This window comes from Arachis stenosperma, chromosome 8, assembly GCF_014773155.1.
Source record: "Arachis stenosperma cultivar V10309 chromosome 8, arast.V10309.gnm1.PFL2, whole genome shotgun sequence".
Classification (NCBI taxonomy): Eukaryota; Viridiplantae; Streptophyta; class Magnoliopsida; order Fabales; family Fabaceae; genus Arachis; species Arachis stenosperma.
The window spans coordinates 6,889,452-6,910,457 of record NC_080384.1 but is presented as its reverse complement, the minus strand read 5'-3'; the positions used below and the strand labels follow the sequence as shown (position 1 = coordinate 6,910,457).

Genomic DNA, 21,006 nt, shown 5'->3' with positions numbered 1-21,006 from the left:
TTAATTCAAGTATATCTTTGTTATCATTCGATCATTACAAATACAAAAGTTTGAGGTAATTATTTTTTGGAAATGTTAGGGGACAATAATTTTGTTGAACAATATGAGCAATCATTAATCAAATTAAAACACATCATACTTCTAAATTAACTCTCTAAATTTTAATATTAAAATAATTTTTTGTATACTAATAAAATGAACATCCGATATATCTATTATTTACATTGTTTAATATTTTCATTGTTTACCTATATTTTTTTTTTTTTCATTTTTAAAACAATTAAGGTCAACTGTATTGTCAAGGACGTTCACAACCTTAATATAATCAATTTGATTATCTCCCTTCTTGTTGATTCCATTGGAACAGAAAGATCAAATATGTAATTCTATTGAGGAAAGGGGGCCGGGAATGAAGACAACAACGCCATATCATTCTCCAAATATAAATATATAAATATATAAGTCTAAGTCCTGGAACTTGTCCAGATTATCATTTATGCATTGAAAAATTCTATGGTATCTAATTTGTCTAAAACGTGAGAGGGGGTAAAAATGGCACTACCTTTTAATTGTTGTTCTTATTCTCATCCATTATTTTATGTTAAGAGTAATGCTTTGTAGTTAAACATCAGAAACAATAAATAAAAAAATATATAATAACATTTTCACTTATAAAAAAGTATAGACCATTTTTAATTAATTGATATAATTAATTTATTTTTATAAATATCTCTTTTTATTTAACTATACCAAAAATCAATTTAAATTTGATGGGAATTAAATTTTAAAAATATTTTTCATTATTAGTTAGCTTATTACATTTACAATTATACTATTTTTATTTTAACTACAAGTCTTAAATCCTTATATTATTAACCCTAAAAAATATTTTTAAATTACCACAACATATTTTATAAAAGATTCCAAAATCTCAAAAGATTCCAAAATCTCAAATTTGTTATTCTCAATTTATTAAAAATCTGAAACATAATAAAAAAACTATTAGTTTATTCTTTTATATGTAAACTATTTTAATTAGTCATTTTAGTTTAGTTACACTCAATTTTCTAGTTTTAATCGATTTTTAAGTTATTAAGATAGGTTCGATTTAATTTAATAGGTTTGAACTGTTCATTGTGTTTGATCATTCTTATTTGTTGATGGAAGTTGCCGCTTAAGTCATATAATACCATATAGATGAAACTACTAATCTTAATTAATCAATAATTCTTGATTATATTGTTGATGGATGTTGCTAATTGATTTTTGATTCTTATTTGTTGATTGTTGATAGATGTTGTTGTATACGTAAATTGTTGATGGATGTAGTTTTTGGTGCATTCTAGTTATAGATAAAATTCTGCCGAAAGTTCTAAAAAAATCTAAATATAATTGAAGTTTATCAAAAATTTTGAATAACTTTTTAGTAAACTACCAATCCTAAGTTTTTCATTGATAGGTTTGCACCAAATTATAATGTATATACACAGGAGTATACTAATATCATCAAGCTGATGTACGACCACCCATGGCCGAGCTGCAACAAAAACCCAGCTGAGACTAGAGAGCGATGGTTTCAGAAGTGGGCAGTAAGAACCCATCATATTCAATTCTTAGTGTTAGTTTATAGAGTAAAGTACTAAATTGGTCCCTACGTTTGGGCGTGATAAACCCCATATTTAGGGTTTATCTTGTATTAATTTTAGGGGATTTTATCACCTTTTACCCACATTTATTCAATGAAATAGCATGGTTTCATGATTGTCCCTTAATTTGTGCTTAAGTGTGAAAACATGCTTTTTAGACCTTTAACTTGATGATTTTAATCTCCCTTTGATTCCACTAGATGCCTTGATGTGTTTGTTAGTGATCTCAGATTGAAAAGGCTAGGAATGGATCAAAGGAGTGAAGAGAAAAGCATGCAAAGCGGAGAAATCATGAAAAGCCAAAGATTTGGAAAACGCCAAGGACGCACGCGCGCACTGTACGCCTTCGCGCGGATTGCAAACTAACTCATGGACGCGCACGCGCACGGTATGCGTCTGCGCCGAAGGCCGCACGTGATTTTTAAATAGAAAACATGCCCAGCAATTTCTGAGAGCTGTGGGGCCCAATCCCAACCAACTTTGGCGCCAAAAATGCTATTTAAAGCCAAGGATTGAAGAGCAAAGGGGGAATTCAATCATTCACACTCATTAGGATTAGTTTAGAGTTAGTTTCTAGAGAGAGAAGCTCTCACTTCTCTCTAGAATTAGGATTAGGTTTTGTTCTTATATCTAGGTTTAATTCATACTTTGATTTACTTTTCCTTTTGTAGTTCTTCTTCTCCTACATCTCTTCTCTCTAGTTTTTCATTTGTTTCTTGTAATTCTCTACTTTTATGTTGATGCACTTTTATTCTTCCATTTTCCTTTCATGCAATTTGTGTTTTCATGTTCCTCTATTGTTCATTTGATTTGTTGTTGTTAATTCTTTGCAATTAGTTGTTGTTAGATTTTGTTCTTGTTGTTGATTTACTATGCTTTCCTTTTATGCTTTCCAAGTGTTTGATAAAATGCTTGGTTGGATTTTAGAGTAGAATTTTATGCTCTTGACTTGGAAAGGTAACTTAGGAACTATTGAGTTACTAATGTCCAAGTGATTGATGATTGGGAGCCATTGACTCTAGTTCTCACTAATTGAATTAGTGGAGAATTAGGACCTATGGACTTGGATTGATATATCTCATTTAACTTTCCTTTACTACTAGTTAGAGGATGATTTAATAAGATTAATCCTTGCCAATTCTCATATTGTGGTTAGTGATATGGATAGAGATCCTTGAACACCAAACCTTGCCAAGACCTTTTTAGCTATTAATTTACTTCCTTGTCATTTATCTTTCATGCCTCTTATCAAAACCCCAAAAATAACTCATAACCAATAACAAGACACTTTATTGTAATTCCTAGGGAGAACGACTCGAGGATTAAATACTTCGGTTTATAGATTTTAGGGGTTTGTTTTAGTGACAAACAATCTTTTGTATGAAAGGATTATTGTTGATTTAGAAACTATACTTGCAACGAGAATTCATTTGTGAATTCTAGACCGTCAAAAATCCAATCATCAAAATAGCACCGTTGCCGGAGATTGCAATGGTGTTGTGTTATTGGTTATTGTATATATGTGAATATTGCAAATAGGTTTTCCTTTTTCTTCTTTGTTAGTTTTTAGAGTTAGTTTCTAAAGAGAGAGGCTCTCACTTCTCTCTAGAATTAGGATTAGGTTTAGTTCTTAGATCTAGGTTTAATTCATGTTTTGATTTACTTTTCCTTTTGTAATTCTTCTTCTCCTACATTTCTTCTCTCTAGTTTAGCATTTGATTCTTGTAATGGCCACTAAAAGTGAATAGCATTGCAATCTTAGAATTACTTTTGGTGGCCATATAAATTGCCAAAAAAATGGCTGCTAAAACTTATATACTTTTTGTGGCCATTAAAAAGGTTTTTACCGGCAAATGTTATAATTGCCGCTAAAACCTTTTAGCGACAATGCATAAGACGGCTAATATCTAATTGCCGGTAAATGTATTAGCGGCTATTTTTATTGCCGCTAAAAGTAAAATAAATAGCCGTTAAAAGTGATTATTTTTGTAGTGACTCTTCTCTCTATAATGTATGAAAATTAAGAAATTTTTATCTTTAAACATTGTGTTTGATCACTCTACAATACACTTACATTCAAATTGTATTTATACACAGGGACGGATCCAGAAAGTTTAGTATGGAGGGGCAAAATTTTAGATAAATTTTTTTTCATTTCATAAAAATAATTAACATATAGTTATTAGAGTTAGTTTTTCAAAAAATTTATCATATTTATATATATAATTATAAATTTTTTTTTACAATTTTATTTTTAATATGATAGTTACATAAAAAAATATAACAATATCAATAGTACATTATAAAATTATAAAGTATTAATAATTTATAGCGTGCTTAATTAAAAATGATCATATATCTTATTAATTAAAATTAATTATTTTAAAAAATTTAAAAATTTGAAAATAAATAATAAATTATTAATTATTTAAAAGACACAATACTTTTATAAAATATAAGATATAAGATATTTTTATAAAAGTTTTTTCTTCAACAACGTAAATTTTTATAATTTGTATTTATACAATTATACACAAATATCTCTTCATAATTTGCTACTACGTCACATGGACTACTTTCTTCTTTCATAATTCGCTGGAGGGCGTTTGAATTACCTTTACACATATCACATGGATTACTTTCTTGTTAGAGGGTGTTTTGAATTGTGTTTACACGTAATTCATGGTAGCCTACCACAAACTAGTAGCGTTATAGGTGATCTCTAGTAATACATTTTTTCTTTCCACGAATTATGTGTACCGTTGCTGCTCACTTAATTCGTTTTAGCTTACAGCGGATTGTGTGTAGCGAATTACATGAAAATAATATATACAGTTCGTGATTAGGATAACTGGGTAATTTTGATCTCAAATATAATGATTTTATTCATACAAATTGTCCAAAGTTTTTTATGTTAAAAAATTGAAATCTGATTCCACAATTGCACTTTAAACATGTGAACTGGACCGAAATAATTTATTAGTGGCATTAACCAATGGTGGAAACTCACCTGCAATCGACTGCAGGTGAAGTTGCTTCTGGATCGTTGACACGTGTTACTATATAGTTTAAAAAAAATCGATTTATTTTATACAAATGATTTATTTAAAAGAATCGGTTTAAATAGATCAAATAACTACTTTTAAAATAATTTCAATTCTTTCTGTGTGTTATTCCTAAATTTCTAACAGATGAATTTGATACGTTCTTCTTCTTCATTCATATTGATCAATTTTTTTAAAATTTATCTTAAACTTTTATTTATTTAATTTTTGTCAAATATATGTATACAAATTGTTTTAAAAAGTAAAATTTAGTATTCTAAAAAAGAAACAAAATTCACGTTTTTTTTATAGGAATGGCATAAATAGTATTATTTGTCCTTTTTTTTGTGTCTCTGTTTTTATCTTCTTGATGAGTTTTGTTTTGTTTCCATAACTTACATTTTTATACTGTCTCTAGCCAAAGATGTAAACAGTAGAACTCGTAAAATTGTTGTCTAACATCCAATTAATTTCATCCTAAACATTAAAATGGTGTAATGACATAAACATATACGTATTTATTAAATAATTTTCATCATTCACAGAGGAATGAATAAAAACGTAAATTAAAAAATACATTTCAAATAATAAATTTGATTAAGAAATATAAATAAAAGGAACATACCTAATTAAAAGTTTGATATTAGTTCTGAAAAAGGAATTGAAAAGAAAATAAATTTTACATACCAAACGAAGAAGAAAAAAATAAAAATAACTGTTTAGTCTAATTCAAACCGATTTTTTTAAATAAACCATTTATATAAAATAAACCATTTTTTAAAACCATATAGTAACACGTGTTAGCGATCGAGAAGCAACTTCACCTGCAAGTCGACTGCAGGTGAGTTGGTGAGTTTCTGCCTTAACCAATCGTGGGATGTTAAAAGCACTATTTCATACATTACTACAATTTATATTTAGAAGAAAGTGTCATTTTGTCTTATTTTTATTTCGCTGTCATTATTATTTGACGCAATCTATATATCTTAGAAACAATTCCTAAAGAATACTTTTTTTGAATTGAATTTTTGGTACAAGTTTAACTAACTTTTATTTGTTTGAACCGAATAAAATTTAAAGAAAACAAATAAGTATCTTACATTATAAAAACAATTAATTCAAATCTTAATAAAAATAGTAAAATATTGTTTTATAAATTATATACTATGAAAAAATACTTTAAAAAAAGATAGTTATAAGGAAAATTCTCCCATGTTTTTGTTATATATAATAGATAACAAATTAAAAGATGCGACAAAAATATCTATTTGATGGCCCATAATATTTTCCATTTAATGTAAATTCCTAGACACTTGCAAAGAACCAAATGTCTTTGACATGACCGATCGCACTCCACATTTGGACTTGCCTAATACTTTCCTGTAGTTGAATTCTTGTACCAGCTCATGAATTTTGCAATAAACTCTGAAACAATGAAGAAAACAAATAAGAGTAAGAGAAATATCCACCATGAAAGTAAGATATTTTTTTGAGTAAACTATTATTTTTATTTATAAAAATTTAGAATATTGATCCATTCATTTATAAGAAACACAATAATGAAACTAAAATTAAAATATCTTTATTATAAAAAATTTATCCTTCATAAATATAAAGTTTATTTTATTTATTTATGAATAAATTTGTCAGTATTTGAACTCTCATAAATAAAACACAATAATGTACTCTCTTATTTATGAAAACTATGAAAAAAAGTAATTGTTTATTGTTTTAAATGTTCTTTTTGCTATAATTTTCAGATCGATCCAATTAAGGAATTAATTTTTCTTCACTCAAAAAGCAATTAACAAAAAATTCAAACATTTTTTTTTTCAAAAACCAACAAGAAAGATGAAAAAGTGAAAGAGAAAGGAAGAGATAATGAAATTTGGTGAATTGTTACAAAAATTCAAACATTTTTATTTTTCAAAAACCAACTAAGAACCTCCGTTTATATATGCTCATTAGGCCATCATTATTGGTCTTCATCCATTCAAAAATAAGTATGATTCTTACAATAATAAAGACATATGGATGAAATATAGGGAGTTTTATGAGTACTAGGGATGGTTCATTGCGTTCAACAATGTTATTCGGTTGCCTTAGATCTTAAATTTTTACAAGTTTAATCTCCGAAGTCTTACCTATAAATTATCACAAAAATAAAATAAAACAACAGCTAGAGTTTTTAAAAAATAATGACGGAAAACCAAAGAAATGGGGGATTAGATAATTTCTCCATATTAAAAAAAAACGTTGATTAAAGAAAGAGCGAATTATTTAACCAGGTTATTTGATTTAGGGTCCGTTTGTGAAGTTTTAAAAATTACTATTTCAAAGTTTTGACTTATGAAAAGTAGTAGTATTAATATTTGGTGTAATTTTAAAAACTAAATTGTAACTTTCTAAGAAGCTATTTAAGTGCTTACGGAGAAGTTAAAAAATGACTTCTCTCAGAATAAAACTTTTTATCATATTTTGTTTAAAATAAGCACTTTTAGAACTAAAAATTAAACACAAAAGAACTTATTTATAAGCTACTTTTAATATAAATATTTATTATTTAAATTATCTTTTTAAAAAGTTTAACTAAGTTGTTTACTTAAATTGAATCTTAGTATTTTAACTTTTTTACTTTCTTAAAAGAATATAAGATTATTCATTTTGATGAATTGTCAAATGATAAATAAATTTAAATCATTGACTCTTAAACTTGCTTCATAATTGATTATAGTGTTTAGAATATTTTTTTATATAATACTATTATACTAGATTTTAAAATTAGTTATCAAAATCAACTATTAGAATAAAATACATATTAGAATATAAAATATATATTAAAATCAGTAAAATTATACATGTATTTGTGTCATGGGGCTAATTTTAGTGTGTAAATAGTATTTTTATTTTTGATAGGATTTAGTTTTTATTTATTTCTCTAATCCCTGCCTAACTACTCCTAATTACTTGTAAAATATTTTATTTATCTAAAATACATAAATTGGTAAAATGAGAAGATGAGAAATAAATTATTCTTAAACCATATTAATGAAATTTCATACATAGTTAAAATGATATTGATCTAATAATATGACTAGTCGCTTACCACAGGTGAAATTTAGAGGAACAAAATCCAAATTATAACGGACTATGGGATCGGGGGACTTCATTTAGGTTAACATAATAAAGGCAATATTATTATTAGGTATGTAAAAAAAGAGAGAAATAATGTTAGGGATCGGAGTTAATTTTTTTATCTCAATATTTTATTTTTATATTATTAGTATTTAAGAGTTTATGATTTAGAATTTAGTATAAAAATATTTTTGTTGATCAAATATTAATAAAAAAGGATAAATTTTGTTGATTATGTAATCTTATTAGTAAAAAAAAAAGAATATTTAAACAGAAAAATCGCTAAGGATAGAGAGCAGGCGATGAGTTACTACTCCATACCTTCAACTTTCAAGTAGTTTATTATTGCTTTCCTCTTTCTTGATTCACGGTGTTTTTCATTATTGGATTCCCCTTGTTTGTTTTGATCAGGACTATGTCTCTTCTGTGGTTCAAATTCAATCTTACTAACTTTCTGAAATGGAATAACCAAATAATATCATCAATAGGATTATAGGAAATATTGTCAGTTTCACCTTCTGCATTATATACAGAAAGTATAAAAGCATAAAGTAGTATGTGCAAATTCGGTAATAATGGTAGAGAAAAAAAATATTTAATATTTATTAATTATTATAATAATTAATAAATATTAAATAAAATAAATTTTTGACTGTTTTGACTAATGTTTTTTAGTTATTAAATATTTTCGGTGTTATAGTGGACAATAAATTAATTCTTTTCGAATAATAATTAGCCAAAAATGTAAATGGGAGAAAGGAAAAAGAAAATATGGTTTAGGTTGTTAGTGTTTATTTGGGTGCTATCAAATTGATAAAAAAAAAGATTTTTTTAGTTAAAAATATTTTTTTATTTTTTAGTGTATTTGACAAATTTTTAATAGTAAAAGTAAAAATATTAAAAAAATAAAAAATTATGTTTTTTGAGAAGTTACAAATTATATTTTTTGCCCAAACAAACCCTTATTGTGAAAAAAAAAGATATTCAAAACTAAACAAAATATTAATTAATTGATTATTGAAAAAAAAAAGTTATTTTTCACTGTCATATCTAGGATCTATCACATATCATTTTCTCGAGTTATATAATTACAATTAATAGTGTAAAGATGTTTTTCATTTTCAAGTTATTTAAATTTCTTCTCTAAAATTAATATTTTTTACACAGTACAAATTATATGCATATAATTTGGTTTTATGTTATTGTTTAACCCTATATGTTTTACAGTTTATGTGATTTTTAAGTTCGTAACTATAAAAGAGTCAAGTGTATCCTCTAATATAATAAGGTATATATTGATAATTGTGAAAAATATTTAAAACTCGAACACTATATAAAAGTGAATTTCATATTTAAAGAAAATAAATATTGTTAATTTTAATTTAATAATAATATTCTCTTAATTATATGTTATTCACAAATTATGCTTAACTCTTATAGATATTCTTCCATTATTAAAGATAAGATTTAATTACTTTATTGATGTTTATAGTTTCACTAAATTTATAATTAAATTTTTATATTTTTTTTAATTAGATTCTTATACTACTTTTATTTTATAATTAGGTCTTTTTTAGTATAAAAATATATTAGAGTTAACTAAATATTTTTTTTGTAAATTGAAGATATTTACAATTAAGAACTTAAATAGATTTTTGACCACATATTTTTTGAAGAAAAATTTCATTAATTTTAATATTTTTAGCATAAAAAAACTTAATTATAAAATTAAAAATATTATAGGACTTAATTAAAAAAAATATAAATATTTAATTATAAATTTCATAAAATTATAAAAATTAATAAAATGATAAAACTTAAAGATAATAAAATAACGAGCCATGAGGATAATTGAAAATATCATATAAAAAGATAATAAAAATATTAAATTCAAGAATGTCAATACCATTCTCCTTGCATAAAGAAAGGAACAAAAATAAATTTATCAAACACAAAATAAATTAAAAAATAAGCTTAAATAAGATTTTCGTCTCTATAAATATATGGTTTTTATTCTATTTTTATATTTTTTTGTCTCTTAAATTTTTTATTTTGATTTTCATCTAGGTAAAACTTCGAAGTTATTTATTTTAGTATTTGTTTGGATTAGTTTTGTTGGAGGAAAAGTAATTTTATTAAATTTTAAATATGTTTGAATATATTTTTTTTAAATATTAAAAAAGTAAGTTATTTATTTTTTAAAAAACCAACAATATTTTGCTTAAAAAAATAAAAGTAAAAGAAGTTTTTGTCATTTGATTTTTTTTTAAAATATCCAAATGTGAAATAGTATTTTCTAACAAAAAGATTTTTTTAAAAATACAAAAAATAATTATTTTTTTAAAAAGAAACAATCCAAACTTACCTTTAAAGCCTATTCGGTACCATTAGTTATTAAATTCTTTTTCAATAAAAAATATCTTTTTATTTATTAATGTATTTGACAAAATTTTTGTAGTAGAAGTAAAAATATTATAAAAATAAAATATAATTTTTTTAGAAGCTATAATTTATATTTTTTAAAAAAACTCTTTTACTAAAAAAAATATATTTTTAATAAATAAATAAAAAATATTTTTATATTATTATACTCAAGTATAATTATTAGATAAAAAAATATTTACATGAAATATCCAAATATAAAATTACTTGTACTTTTTTAAAAAAAAATATCACTTAAAAAATTGTAAATAAGTAAAAATTACTAACTTGGCAGTTGCTATGTCTGTATTTACTGGAGTAAATTAATGTTAGTGACTAAAATAAACAACTTGTAAATTTGACTGTATTAAGGAAAAAATATGTTATTTAAGCCCAAAGTATTAGTGATGAAAGCGTTTGAGTTTGTACCTTGTACTCCATGTCGAGTTTGGCCACGCCCGAACGCAGTGAGGCATCAATTAAAGTTGTTAAGCGTTCTACCAAGGACTGCATTAACAGAGACAACTTCTAGAATTTAAATGCATATCAAGACTACCAGAATAGTAGAGAACTCTTCCTTCTTTCTTTTATTATTTAACAAGAATGATCTGTTAATTGTGAAAAAATTAAGAAAATAAAGGAGAAAAATAGTTAAAACAAATTTATATGTAGAATTTTATGAATATCATAACTCGTACGTACCTTATAAACGAACTCAGCGGAAACGTCGTGAATCATTAGACTTTGCAGCTTTCTACGAATGAGATACAATCTAATGGATAGGGGAATAATATTTTCTTGTTAGATATAAGTTAATAGTAAAATCAGCGAAATTTAATTTTCTTATAGTATTATATCCTTAATTATTACAATTTTTATTATCAATATATAATATTTGGATAATTCACGTGAATAAAATAAATAAAGTTGAAAATTATATACAGATATTATAAATACAAATAGATTATACATTTATATAGTTTACATTTTTTTATAAATCAAATCAATTTAATTCGATTTATATTAAATATATACCTAATTCAATTTATTACTGACACATAATATAGAGGAATGTTCAAATTCGTCCCTAAAAGATCACGCGATCTACATTTTCGTCCCCGAATGATTTTTTTAATCAAATTAGTCCATGAAAGATAAACTGTTAGTCAAATTAGTCCTTCCGTCAATTGGATGATGACGTGTCACGTTAAGTGCCACGTGGCATGATGACATGACACGCCACGTGACAGGTTAGTGACACGTGGCATGCCACGTATCGCTTGACATATAAAAAAGATTTCAATTAGTCAAAATTGTCTTTGAAAGTCCAGACATAAGTCATTTTTATCCCTCAAATTTTAAAAATTAGTCAAACTAGTCCTTATATAATTTTTTTTTTATTTTTTTTTCATAAAATTATCTCTCTCCTTTAATTCTTCTCAAAATCTCTCTTATTCTTTTCTATTCTAAAACCTTTTTTGTTACATTACTACATTTTACTGGAATATATATATACTCAAAATTGAAATATATGTATTTATTAATCTAAACAAAGTTATATGCTCAAAATAACAAATTTATGTATGTTACTACATCTTTTTTTTTCCATTACAATATTACTTATATAGAGTAGGTAATGGTAGTGATACTTAGAGTCAAAATTCAAGAAGATTCACAAATTTTGCTTCAATTCTAAACTTTACAAAAAAATTATATAAGGACTAGTTTGACTAATTTTTAAAATTTGAGGGATGAAAATGACTTACGTGTGGACTTTCAGGGACTATTTTGACTAATAAAAAAAATTTTTATATGTCAAGCAACACGTGGCATGCCACGTGTCACTGACTTGTCACATGGTGTGCCACGTGTTACTGACCTGCCACGTGGCGTGTCACGTCATCATGCCACGTGACACTTAACGTGACACGTCATCATCCAATTGACGGAATGACTAATTTGACTAACAGTTTATCTTTCAGGGACTAATTTGATTAAAAAAATCATTCGGGGACGAAAATGAAGATCGTGTGATCTTTTAGGGACGAATTTGAACATTAACCCCATATAATATATTTAATAAATCGAATCAATCTGATTTTTGATTCAATTTACTACAGGTACATTATATACATAGTAAATTGAATCAGTCTTATTCGATTTACTATTTATACAGATTATTGACATTTCTTATTTTTAACTTAATTGTATGGACTCTAGAGTTTAGGATTTAAATATCTCATTTAGATTCAAATAAAATATAAAAAAATCAAAACAAATAATAATAAAAATTTAAATTTTGTGATTAGTTCAAATTCCAAAAAAGTTACATTTTTATAAATTTATGAATTTAAAACGGAATAAATAAAAATTTATTTAACATAATTCTTTGACTCATTATGACTTTTGATGTTAAAAAAATTATTATAAAATATAATTCTCCAAAGTGACATAAAAACTTTCTGGTTTACCCCAACATTTTTCACTTGTCCGACTGTTGCTAAGCAGTTTTTGGATATCAAACGGACCTCCCCAAAAGGTAAGTTAAAACTTATATTTTTTCATAGTTAGGAATAACAGATAATTATACAATTTAAAAAGACCAATTATATTTATATAATAGCTCATTTGAGAAATAATTAAAATATTATATTAATTAAATTATCATTTAATTTATAAAATTATGTATAGAAAAAATACTTTGATGATGTTATATATGTATTACTTCTAACGCTAAAAGAATTTAATTTTTATGCCACTTTAAAAGATTATATTTTATAATAATTTTTTAACATTAAAAGTCATAATAATAATGATTATTTAGATACTAATAAGTTAAAGGATGATTCCTAATGAATTTTTAAAAATCGTTTATTGTTCTATTTTAAATTCATAAGTTTATAAAAATATAGATTTTCTAGAATTTGAACTAAAACACAAAATTTAAATTTCTATTTTTATTCGTTTTAATTTTATGATATTTTATTTGAATTTAAACAGGGAGTATTTCTTATTCTGCATTACCTTTAAAACATATATAAGTATTAATAATCTGTATAAGTAGTAAATAGAGTAAGGCTAATTCGATTTACTATATACATGTTATACATGAAGTAAATCAAATCATACTTATTCAATTTACATATATTTAGAGTAAAGTATTGTTTTTGTCCCTAATATTTGGGGTAAATTTTAAAGTTGTCCCTAACATTTCAATCGTCCTATTTAAGTCCATAACATTTCAAAATTGGCTCAATGTTGTCCTACCGTTAGGGATCCGTTAACAGAATTAACGGCGGGACAAAATTGAGACAATTTTGAAACGTTAGGGACTTAAATAGAACGAAAACGTTGGGAACAAAAACAATACATAGAAATAAATTTTAATTTTATCCTTTACTAATATCAATTTTTTACTGTATATAATATTCAATTTTTTTAATCACATCTAAGTAAATTACACTTAATCACACTACTTTCATTCTAAAATTTTTTTTATATTTTTATATTAACTTATAACTTTAAGTGTAAAATTATAAAAAAATAAATTTATTTAGAATGAAAGTAATATGATTAAGTCTAATATACTTAAATGTGATTAAATAATAATTGAATACTATGTACAGTAAAAAATTGATATTATTGAAAAATAAAACTAAAATTTATTTCTATGTATCATTTTTGTTCCCAACGTTTTCGTCCTATTTAAGTCCCTAATGTTTCAAAATCGTCTCAATTTTGTCCCACCGTCAATTCTGTTAACGGATCCCTAATGGCAGGATAATATTGAGTTAATTTTAAAATATTAGGAATTTAAATAAGACGATTGAAACATTAAAAATAACTTTAGAACTTATCCCAAAACGTTAGGACAAAAACAATACTTTAATCTATAAATTAAATAGGCGTGTCATCTATTTATGTTTAGAACATCAATATAATTTTTAATTTCATTCATTTTATTGATATAAATTACTCTAATATTTGTGATGAATATATGCGTTTCTAGTAAAGTAATAAATATAATGCTCTTTGGAAAATAACCTATTACAAGAGATAATAAATAAAGTTATAAATTATGAACGTCAGTATTTAATCCTTTTTTTTAAAATAAATGTAATCTATTTAAAAACCGTTTAGAAAATATGATTAATCTAATTAGTAATATAAATTACCTTTTAAATTTTAGCTATTTATATAAAAATATAAAAAATTAAAATTTATTTAATTAATAAAAAAATTCATATAAAGAATATTTAAAAATAAATGATCATTAGTTATATTTGTTTATAAGCACAGGACATTGAAATAAGAATATTGAGATACAAAATTATGTTTGAAAAATAAAATATGTACATAGACATTAAATTTTAAAATATTAAATTAGTATATTTTGTGTTATTTTTGATAAAAAAATAAAGATATTACTTACATAAATTATTTTTATTTTTTTATTATTCTTATTAATTTTTTATAATTATATTTTTTATCATTATATTTTTTTTAAATTTGTGTAAAAAAATAAAAATAAATTAAATTTTTATAATTTATTTTTTATATTTAATTTATTGTTAAATTAAATTTTTATAATTTATTTTTTTATATTTAATTTATTGTTAAACTATTTTTAACACCTAAATTAGTTACTAATTTAACACCCACTCTCGATCAGGTATATCCGTAAATGAGGATATTAAGAGTTAGTATAGATTGACTTTTGAAAAAAATATTTATTTTTATTATTTTAAAAAATATCTTTTTTAACAGACAAAAATTATTTTATATTTGAATAGATTTTTTTAAAAAAAATTTAAATATTAAAAATGTCTTTTATTTTTTTTTAAAAGCAAAGTATTGTTAGCTTTAAAAAAATAATTTATGTTTTTTAATAAAAGTATTTTCTTCAAAGACATATTCAAATAAATTTTAAATTAAATAAAAGTATTTTATTTGTTTAAAAAATTAGTTTTTTAAATAAAAAAAATCAATTTAAACCAACACTAGTTATGCATGAGGTTACCAAGAGATCTAGCTTCTAAAGGAGTGTTTAGTAGCAATTTAGTAGCCATGAGCGTAAGGAAATCATGTTGAAGGATTTGGAGAGAAAGGGAGAAAAAGTAAATAAAGAATTTAGATTTGATTGGATAAAATTTTGACTTTTTAAAAGTATTTTGATAAAATTAGTTTTTTTTAATAAATTTTCAAAAGTTTTGGCAGTTATATTTAATAAGTTAAAATAAAAATAACTGTTAACTAGTACAAGTTATAAAAATATGTGTTTTATACAATTATTTAAAATATTTAAAATAATTTTAATAAATATAAATATGATAAATAATAAGAATAAATATAGATACTCATTAATATATAAAATTATATAAGACTTTTCAAATTTAAAATATCTTTATATTCATTTTCAATAACAAATTTGATTTTTAAAAACTAAAAACACAAACACATACATAATATTTTTTATTTTCCAAACACAAACCAAGGTGTTTGTAATTTTCAAAATCATAAACAACTCTAAAAGAGTTTTACTAAAATGGATCTTCATGTTTTTGAATCTTCTATTATCCATGAGTTTAAAAATAGATAAAAATAAAATAATTTTTTATGTTTTTTATTCAATACTCAAACAATTTATTAGAATTAATATCTTTTGTAGTACCAATACAATAACTTATAAAAAAAGAAATAAATTAAATTAAAAGATAATAAAAACTTTGTAATTATTTAGGAGAATAAAAAAATAAAGGTTTTAGAGATTTAGTAAAACCTTTCACAACCATTTTTTCCAAAATAATAAAACTTGTAAATAGGGTTAAATTCTTTAAAGTCTTTCTCTCTTCTTTAAAATCTTTCAAACCAAACTCACAAATATATGATAAGTGATAAACTCATTAGTTATATAAAACTATAAATAAATTAGACTTAATAATTTTTATTACTTCATCCCTAAACTATTCACTAGAGTTTGATTGAATTTAACTAGAACCATGGATCCTATAATAAAATCGAGGACATCATATCTATTTGTTCCATTATCTTACAGTAAAATTGAAGACATCATATCTATTTGTTCTATCAGATCTTTAGCTTTCATAATTTTCATTTCTTTTAAAGATATTTGAAACAATACCTTTTTTCTGAAGCTTCCAAAAATTGTAGATTAACTTTATATATTAAATCAAATTTTAACAAATTAGTTGTCTGATTTATTTATTTATATATCAGGTTAACTTGGTAATCTATCGATCTAATTATTTGATGATACAGATCCCAAGAATAAGAAAAAAGATAAATACCCTGGCAAAGTTAGGCTACAGAACTTGTGTTGTACCAAAGCAAGCTAAAAAGGTTTTAAAAATTGAAGATCTAAAAAATATGAAAGTTATAGGTTGCAACAATTTAAAAGAGGTTTTCAATTTTATATTCATCACAGAATGAAAGGTTGCTAGTATTGTGAGTAATTTGTAATTTTTCATCCATTATTATCACTTAGTGTTATAGTAATATAGCCATTGTACTCTGTTTTTTGTTCGACATGTTTAATCACAATCTTTTGTAGATGTGTTTAAAATATAATTATTATGCAAACAAATACTTAAGTAGTTAAAAAAAGAAGTAATGAGCAAAATAACAATGAATCAGCTTTTTTTTTAAGTTCATGTATGAAATTTCGGGGGTTCAAAATTGTTGCATTTTTTTAAAAAGACTCACATAATTTTGCGGCGGTTTCAAAATTGTCACAGATTTTTTTTAAATCCACTAACCAAAATAGCTGTGGTTGTGCTAGCGGTTCGTTAAAACCGCCGCAAAATCAAATTTCCATCCCTTAAATCACAACTTTTCTGGAACTACTGTTATGTCATTTTGCAGCGGTTTAAAACCGTCACAAATGTATAAAAAATTGTCGCTATTTAGTGTGCATCTTATAGTGACATATGATGCCAAGAATGTAATATTTTATTTTATATTTTATAAAAGAAAGATCTTAACTAATTTTTAATTATCTTCTTAATTTATAAATACAATATTTGAATTTTTTATCTTTTTATATTTTCAAAAAATAGTATATATAGTTTTTATCATTTGAATATTAAGAGAATGATTAGAACTCCCAATTAATATTCAAAATAATTACTCCATCTTTTAATTACACACGTTGTTGAATTAAAGAGTATTCACTAGACCGCTAGGGTTTATAGAGTTTTTTGTACCCTCTTATGATTTTGAGAGTTTTTACCAAAATTGAGTGGCTGAGAGTTTAGTCATTATGCTAGGGTGAGATGGAGAACCGAGGGAGATAGAGGAGCTCTATGCCTTTGTTGAGTAGTGAAGATGGTGAGAATAAGGTAGAGGAAGAGGAGATTATTGTTTTAGAAGAGGATTAGAGGCTTCAACATATAAACAATTGAAGTAGTGTTCAATGCAAATTGGAGTTCTTCTTTGACAATGAAGCTGATGTTATTAGGGTGGAAAGAGGCTCACCAAAACTCATCAAATAATATATAATACACCTAAGGAGATGGAGTTCTTAAATGCAGATAGAAGAGCATTACTATTCGCTGATGGAATATGCCTAAATAATTCTACAAAACAAAGTCTGAACCTGAGAAGACCAAAAGAAAAAAAATTCTCAATCAATGAAGAAACCCACACCAGTAAGCCTACTAAATAGCCTCTTTGAACTATCTGTCCATGACCATAACAGCCAAAAAACCTTCATAAACCATAACTAACAGTAAGATAAAAACAACAACAACAGACAATCTCAGCCACCAAAAGAAGATTCCCAGACTAAACCAAATAACCTTTTAACCCATAGTTATAATATCAACCACCACCAACAGCACAAACCCAAATCATAAACAATCACCAAGCTGAAAATTTTAAGACCTTAATTTTTTAAAATTAAATAATAAATTAATTGAGACTTATTTATTTGTCTATGATTTTATTTACAAAAAAATATTTTACTAAATTTAATTTAACCATATTTTCATAATTTCAGTTTGAATTAATTAAAACTCATATAAATTTTATACGAATTAGGCTTTTTTAAATATTTACAATTATATTTTAGTTTAATGAGAAATAACGAGAATTTGATAATTTAATTTGAATAATTAAGATTTTTAGCTTAACTTTATAAACCAAAAAAAATTTAATTGAATTATCTCTAATTTAAAATTAGAGTACTTATTAAAAATTAATTAGTAAGTTGATAAACAAATATTGTTCTTAAAGTAATTTTATTGGATTACATTTGGTTTTCAATTACTATCCTACTCTCTAATTTTATGAAAATACCTATATTACCCTTACTTCCTTTTCTTTACCCTAACTTTATTAACACACATAGAGAAGAGAGAACGAGAGAGAGAAAAGATCGAGAGGAAAACACAGGAAGAAGGAAGAAGAAGAAGAGAGGGACAGGGATGGCACTAGTGGGCTTGGTCACCGTCATCACCGTTGAGCACGAGAATAGAGGAGAAAAAGTGAGAGACATAGAGAAGAAGAAGAATAGATGTCTCATTGTTGTCATGACCATCACCGTTGCTGGTGAGGGTTGAGTCCGTTGCCATCACCGCCATTGTTGTCTGAGCCAACATCGGAGAATGTTGTCGTTGCATGAGGGTCCCGAGAGAGAGGTTCGAGGGTGAACTTGTTCCTATTGCCGCCAAGCTGTTGTCGTCTCCCACAGCTTTTGCTAGAGACTACGTCGCTGTGCTTTTAGTTTTCAGGAAGCGGCGCTATTATCGCCGAAAAATCATCACTGGAATTACTGTCATTTGTCCTAGCTCTGTCTTGGTTGTGCCGGTTCTATTCTTATCGGTAAAGATCACTAGAGCTACTGTTAGTCCAATTATCTTGTTTTCTCTCCCTTGAATTATTGTGGGTCGTTGAATTTGCTGCCATTATTGTTATTGTGGCTGTCTCGTTTTGCTGTTGCTTTGTCAGAGCAGTTGTGAATGCTGTTTATGCTGGTCCAGTTGCGTAGTTGAGTCACATTGAGGTAGGCGATGTTTGTTTTGCAGATTTGGAATGCTTTGAAAATTTAACAAATAAGTTGAATGAGTTGATTAAGGTTTTATGACTTGATTATCTTTATTAAAATTTTATTAATTAATTTTTTATAATTTATTATTATTGAGACAGTGAGATAGGGACATAGAGACACAAAATCATATTTGGTAGATGAGACATAGATAAAGACATTGTATCTAGAGATACTGAAATAATGTATTTTATGTTATTCCTAACAAAAAAGATACACAGACACTAATAAGGGACACAACTTATTTTTTTATTTTTTTCTTTTATTTTTTATAATTATATTTTTTATCATTATATTTTTCTTCCTAAAATTTTTATATGAAAAAAAAGTAAATTGGCCTTTCATAATTTGTTCTTTTTATATTTAGTTTATCACCAAACAAAATACAATAACACTAATTTTTGTGTCTTTATCTTTTGTGTTATATTCTTAGTGTCCTGTCCGCATAACTAAACACAGCCTTACGGTTGGAAGGAGACCTAGCTAAGGCATTTGTAATGGAAGATTGGGAGGAGAAGTCCTGAATTAGATGTTAAGGTGGAGAGACCAAAACACCAGATTTTTTCACGCAAAAAAATAGGATTGAAATAGAAGGAATAAAATCTAGAACTTAGAAGATGAGAATGGGGATTGGTGCACCACACCAGAAGCTATTGGAGCGAGAGCTCAAAGATTTTTTTAGGACTTATTCAAGGATGGGTCTCCAAAAAATCCATAGTTGCTATTGAGAGAATTCGAAAAAAATGGTCAGTGCTGCCAGGAGCAGAAATTTAATCAAGCTAATTACTGATGATGAGGTAAATATGTTTTTCAATTAATGCAGAAGTAGCCCTTGGTGAGGATGGTTTCATGACCAAATTCTTTCTATTCTACTGGTACACCATCAAAGCAAATGTGACAAGGGCAGTTAAGAATTTCTTCAGGGGAGAAAAATGCTAAAAAATTTCAACCACACACAAAAATACCTCATTTTAAAGGTTCAGAAATAACAAACATGAATCAAGTTAGGCCTATTACCCTCAGTTCGATGTTCTATAAAATTATTTTCAAAATACTGGTTCATCAGTTATAACCCTACATGAATAAGATAATTAGTAAGAACCAAAGTGCTTTTATTCGAGGTAGACTGATTAGTGATAATATTTTGATTGCTCACGAATGTATACATTATTTGAAGAATAAAGTGGGTGGTGAGACTGATAAACCACTATTTTATGGTTTATTTTGTATTGAATTGAGTGAATTTTGTCAACTATTCTCATACTTATTCATATAAATTGCATGATTTTATGAATCCTTCCTAATTTATGCTTAAGAGTGAAAACATGCTTCATAGGCCTTAAAATGCTAATTCTTAATCCTCTCTTATTGTCATTCGATATCGTAATGTGTGTGTTAAATGATTTCAAGGTTTATAGGGCAGAAATAGCTTAGAGGATGAAAAAGAAGCATGAAAAAGTGGAAAAATACAAGAAATTGAAGAATTGAGAAGTTGGTACCAACGCGTGCGCCTGGCTGACGTGTACGCGTGACCAGGTGCAGCAGTCAACCGACGCATACGCGTGACAAGTGGCACGTGCCTCACTAAAAAGAACACGCTAGGGGCGATTTCAGAGTTCAATTCTGGCCCAGTTTCGAGCCCAATCTGCATATTAGAGGCTGGGAGTGAAGGAGGATGAGGCATACATCCCATTAG

At 25.5% G+C, this 21,006-nt stretch overlaps 1 protein-coding gene across 2 annotated transcripts in view; it reads right to left on the bottom strand.

Annotated features, from left to right (window-relative positions):
• Positions 1-5,907: 5,907 nt before the first annotated feature.
• Positions 5,908-21,006, bottom strand: part of LOC130946707 (replication factor C subunit 3-like) — a 60,413-nt gene continuing 45,314 nt past the window's right edge. Inside the window, exons 8-11 of one of the 2 annotated variants that reach the window (XM_057875542.1) lie at positions 10,949-11,018; positions 10,676-10,753; positions 8,147-8,279; positions 5,908-6,115 (exon numbers count right to left, since the gene is read on the bottom strand). In XM_057875542.1, coding sequence (XP_057731525.1) covers positions 6,060-6,115; positions 8,147-8,279; positions 10,676-10,753; positions 10,949-11,018 — 337 coding nt within the window. In that variant the 3' untranslated portion in view covers positions 5,908-6,059. The remainder of the gene's footprint in view (positions 6,116-8,146; positions 8,280-10,675; positions 10,754-10,948; positions 11,019-21,006) is intronic. The other variant, XM_057875543.1, reaches the window with a different exon arrangement.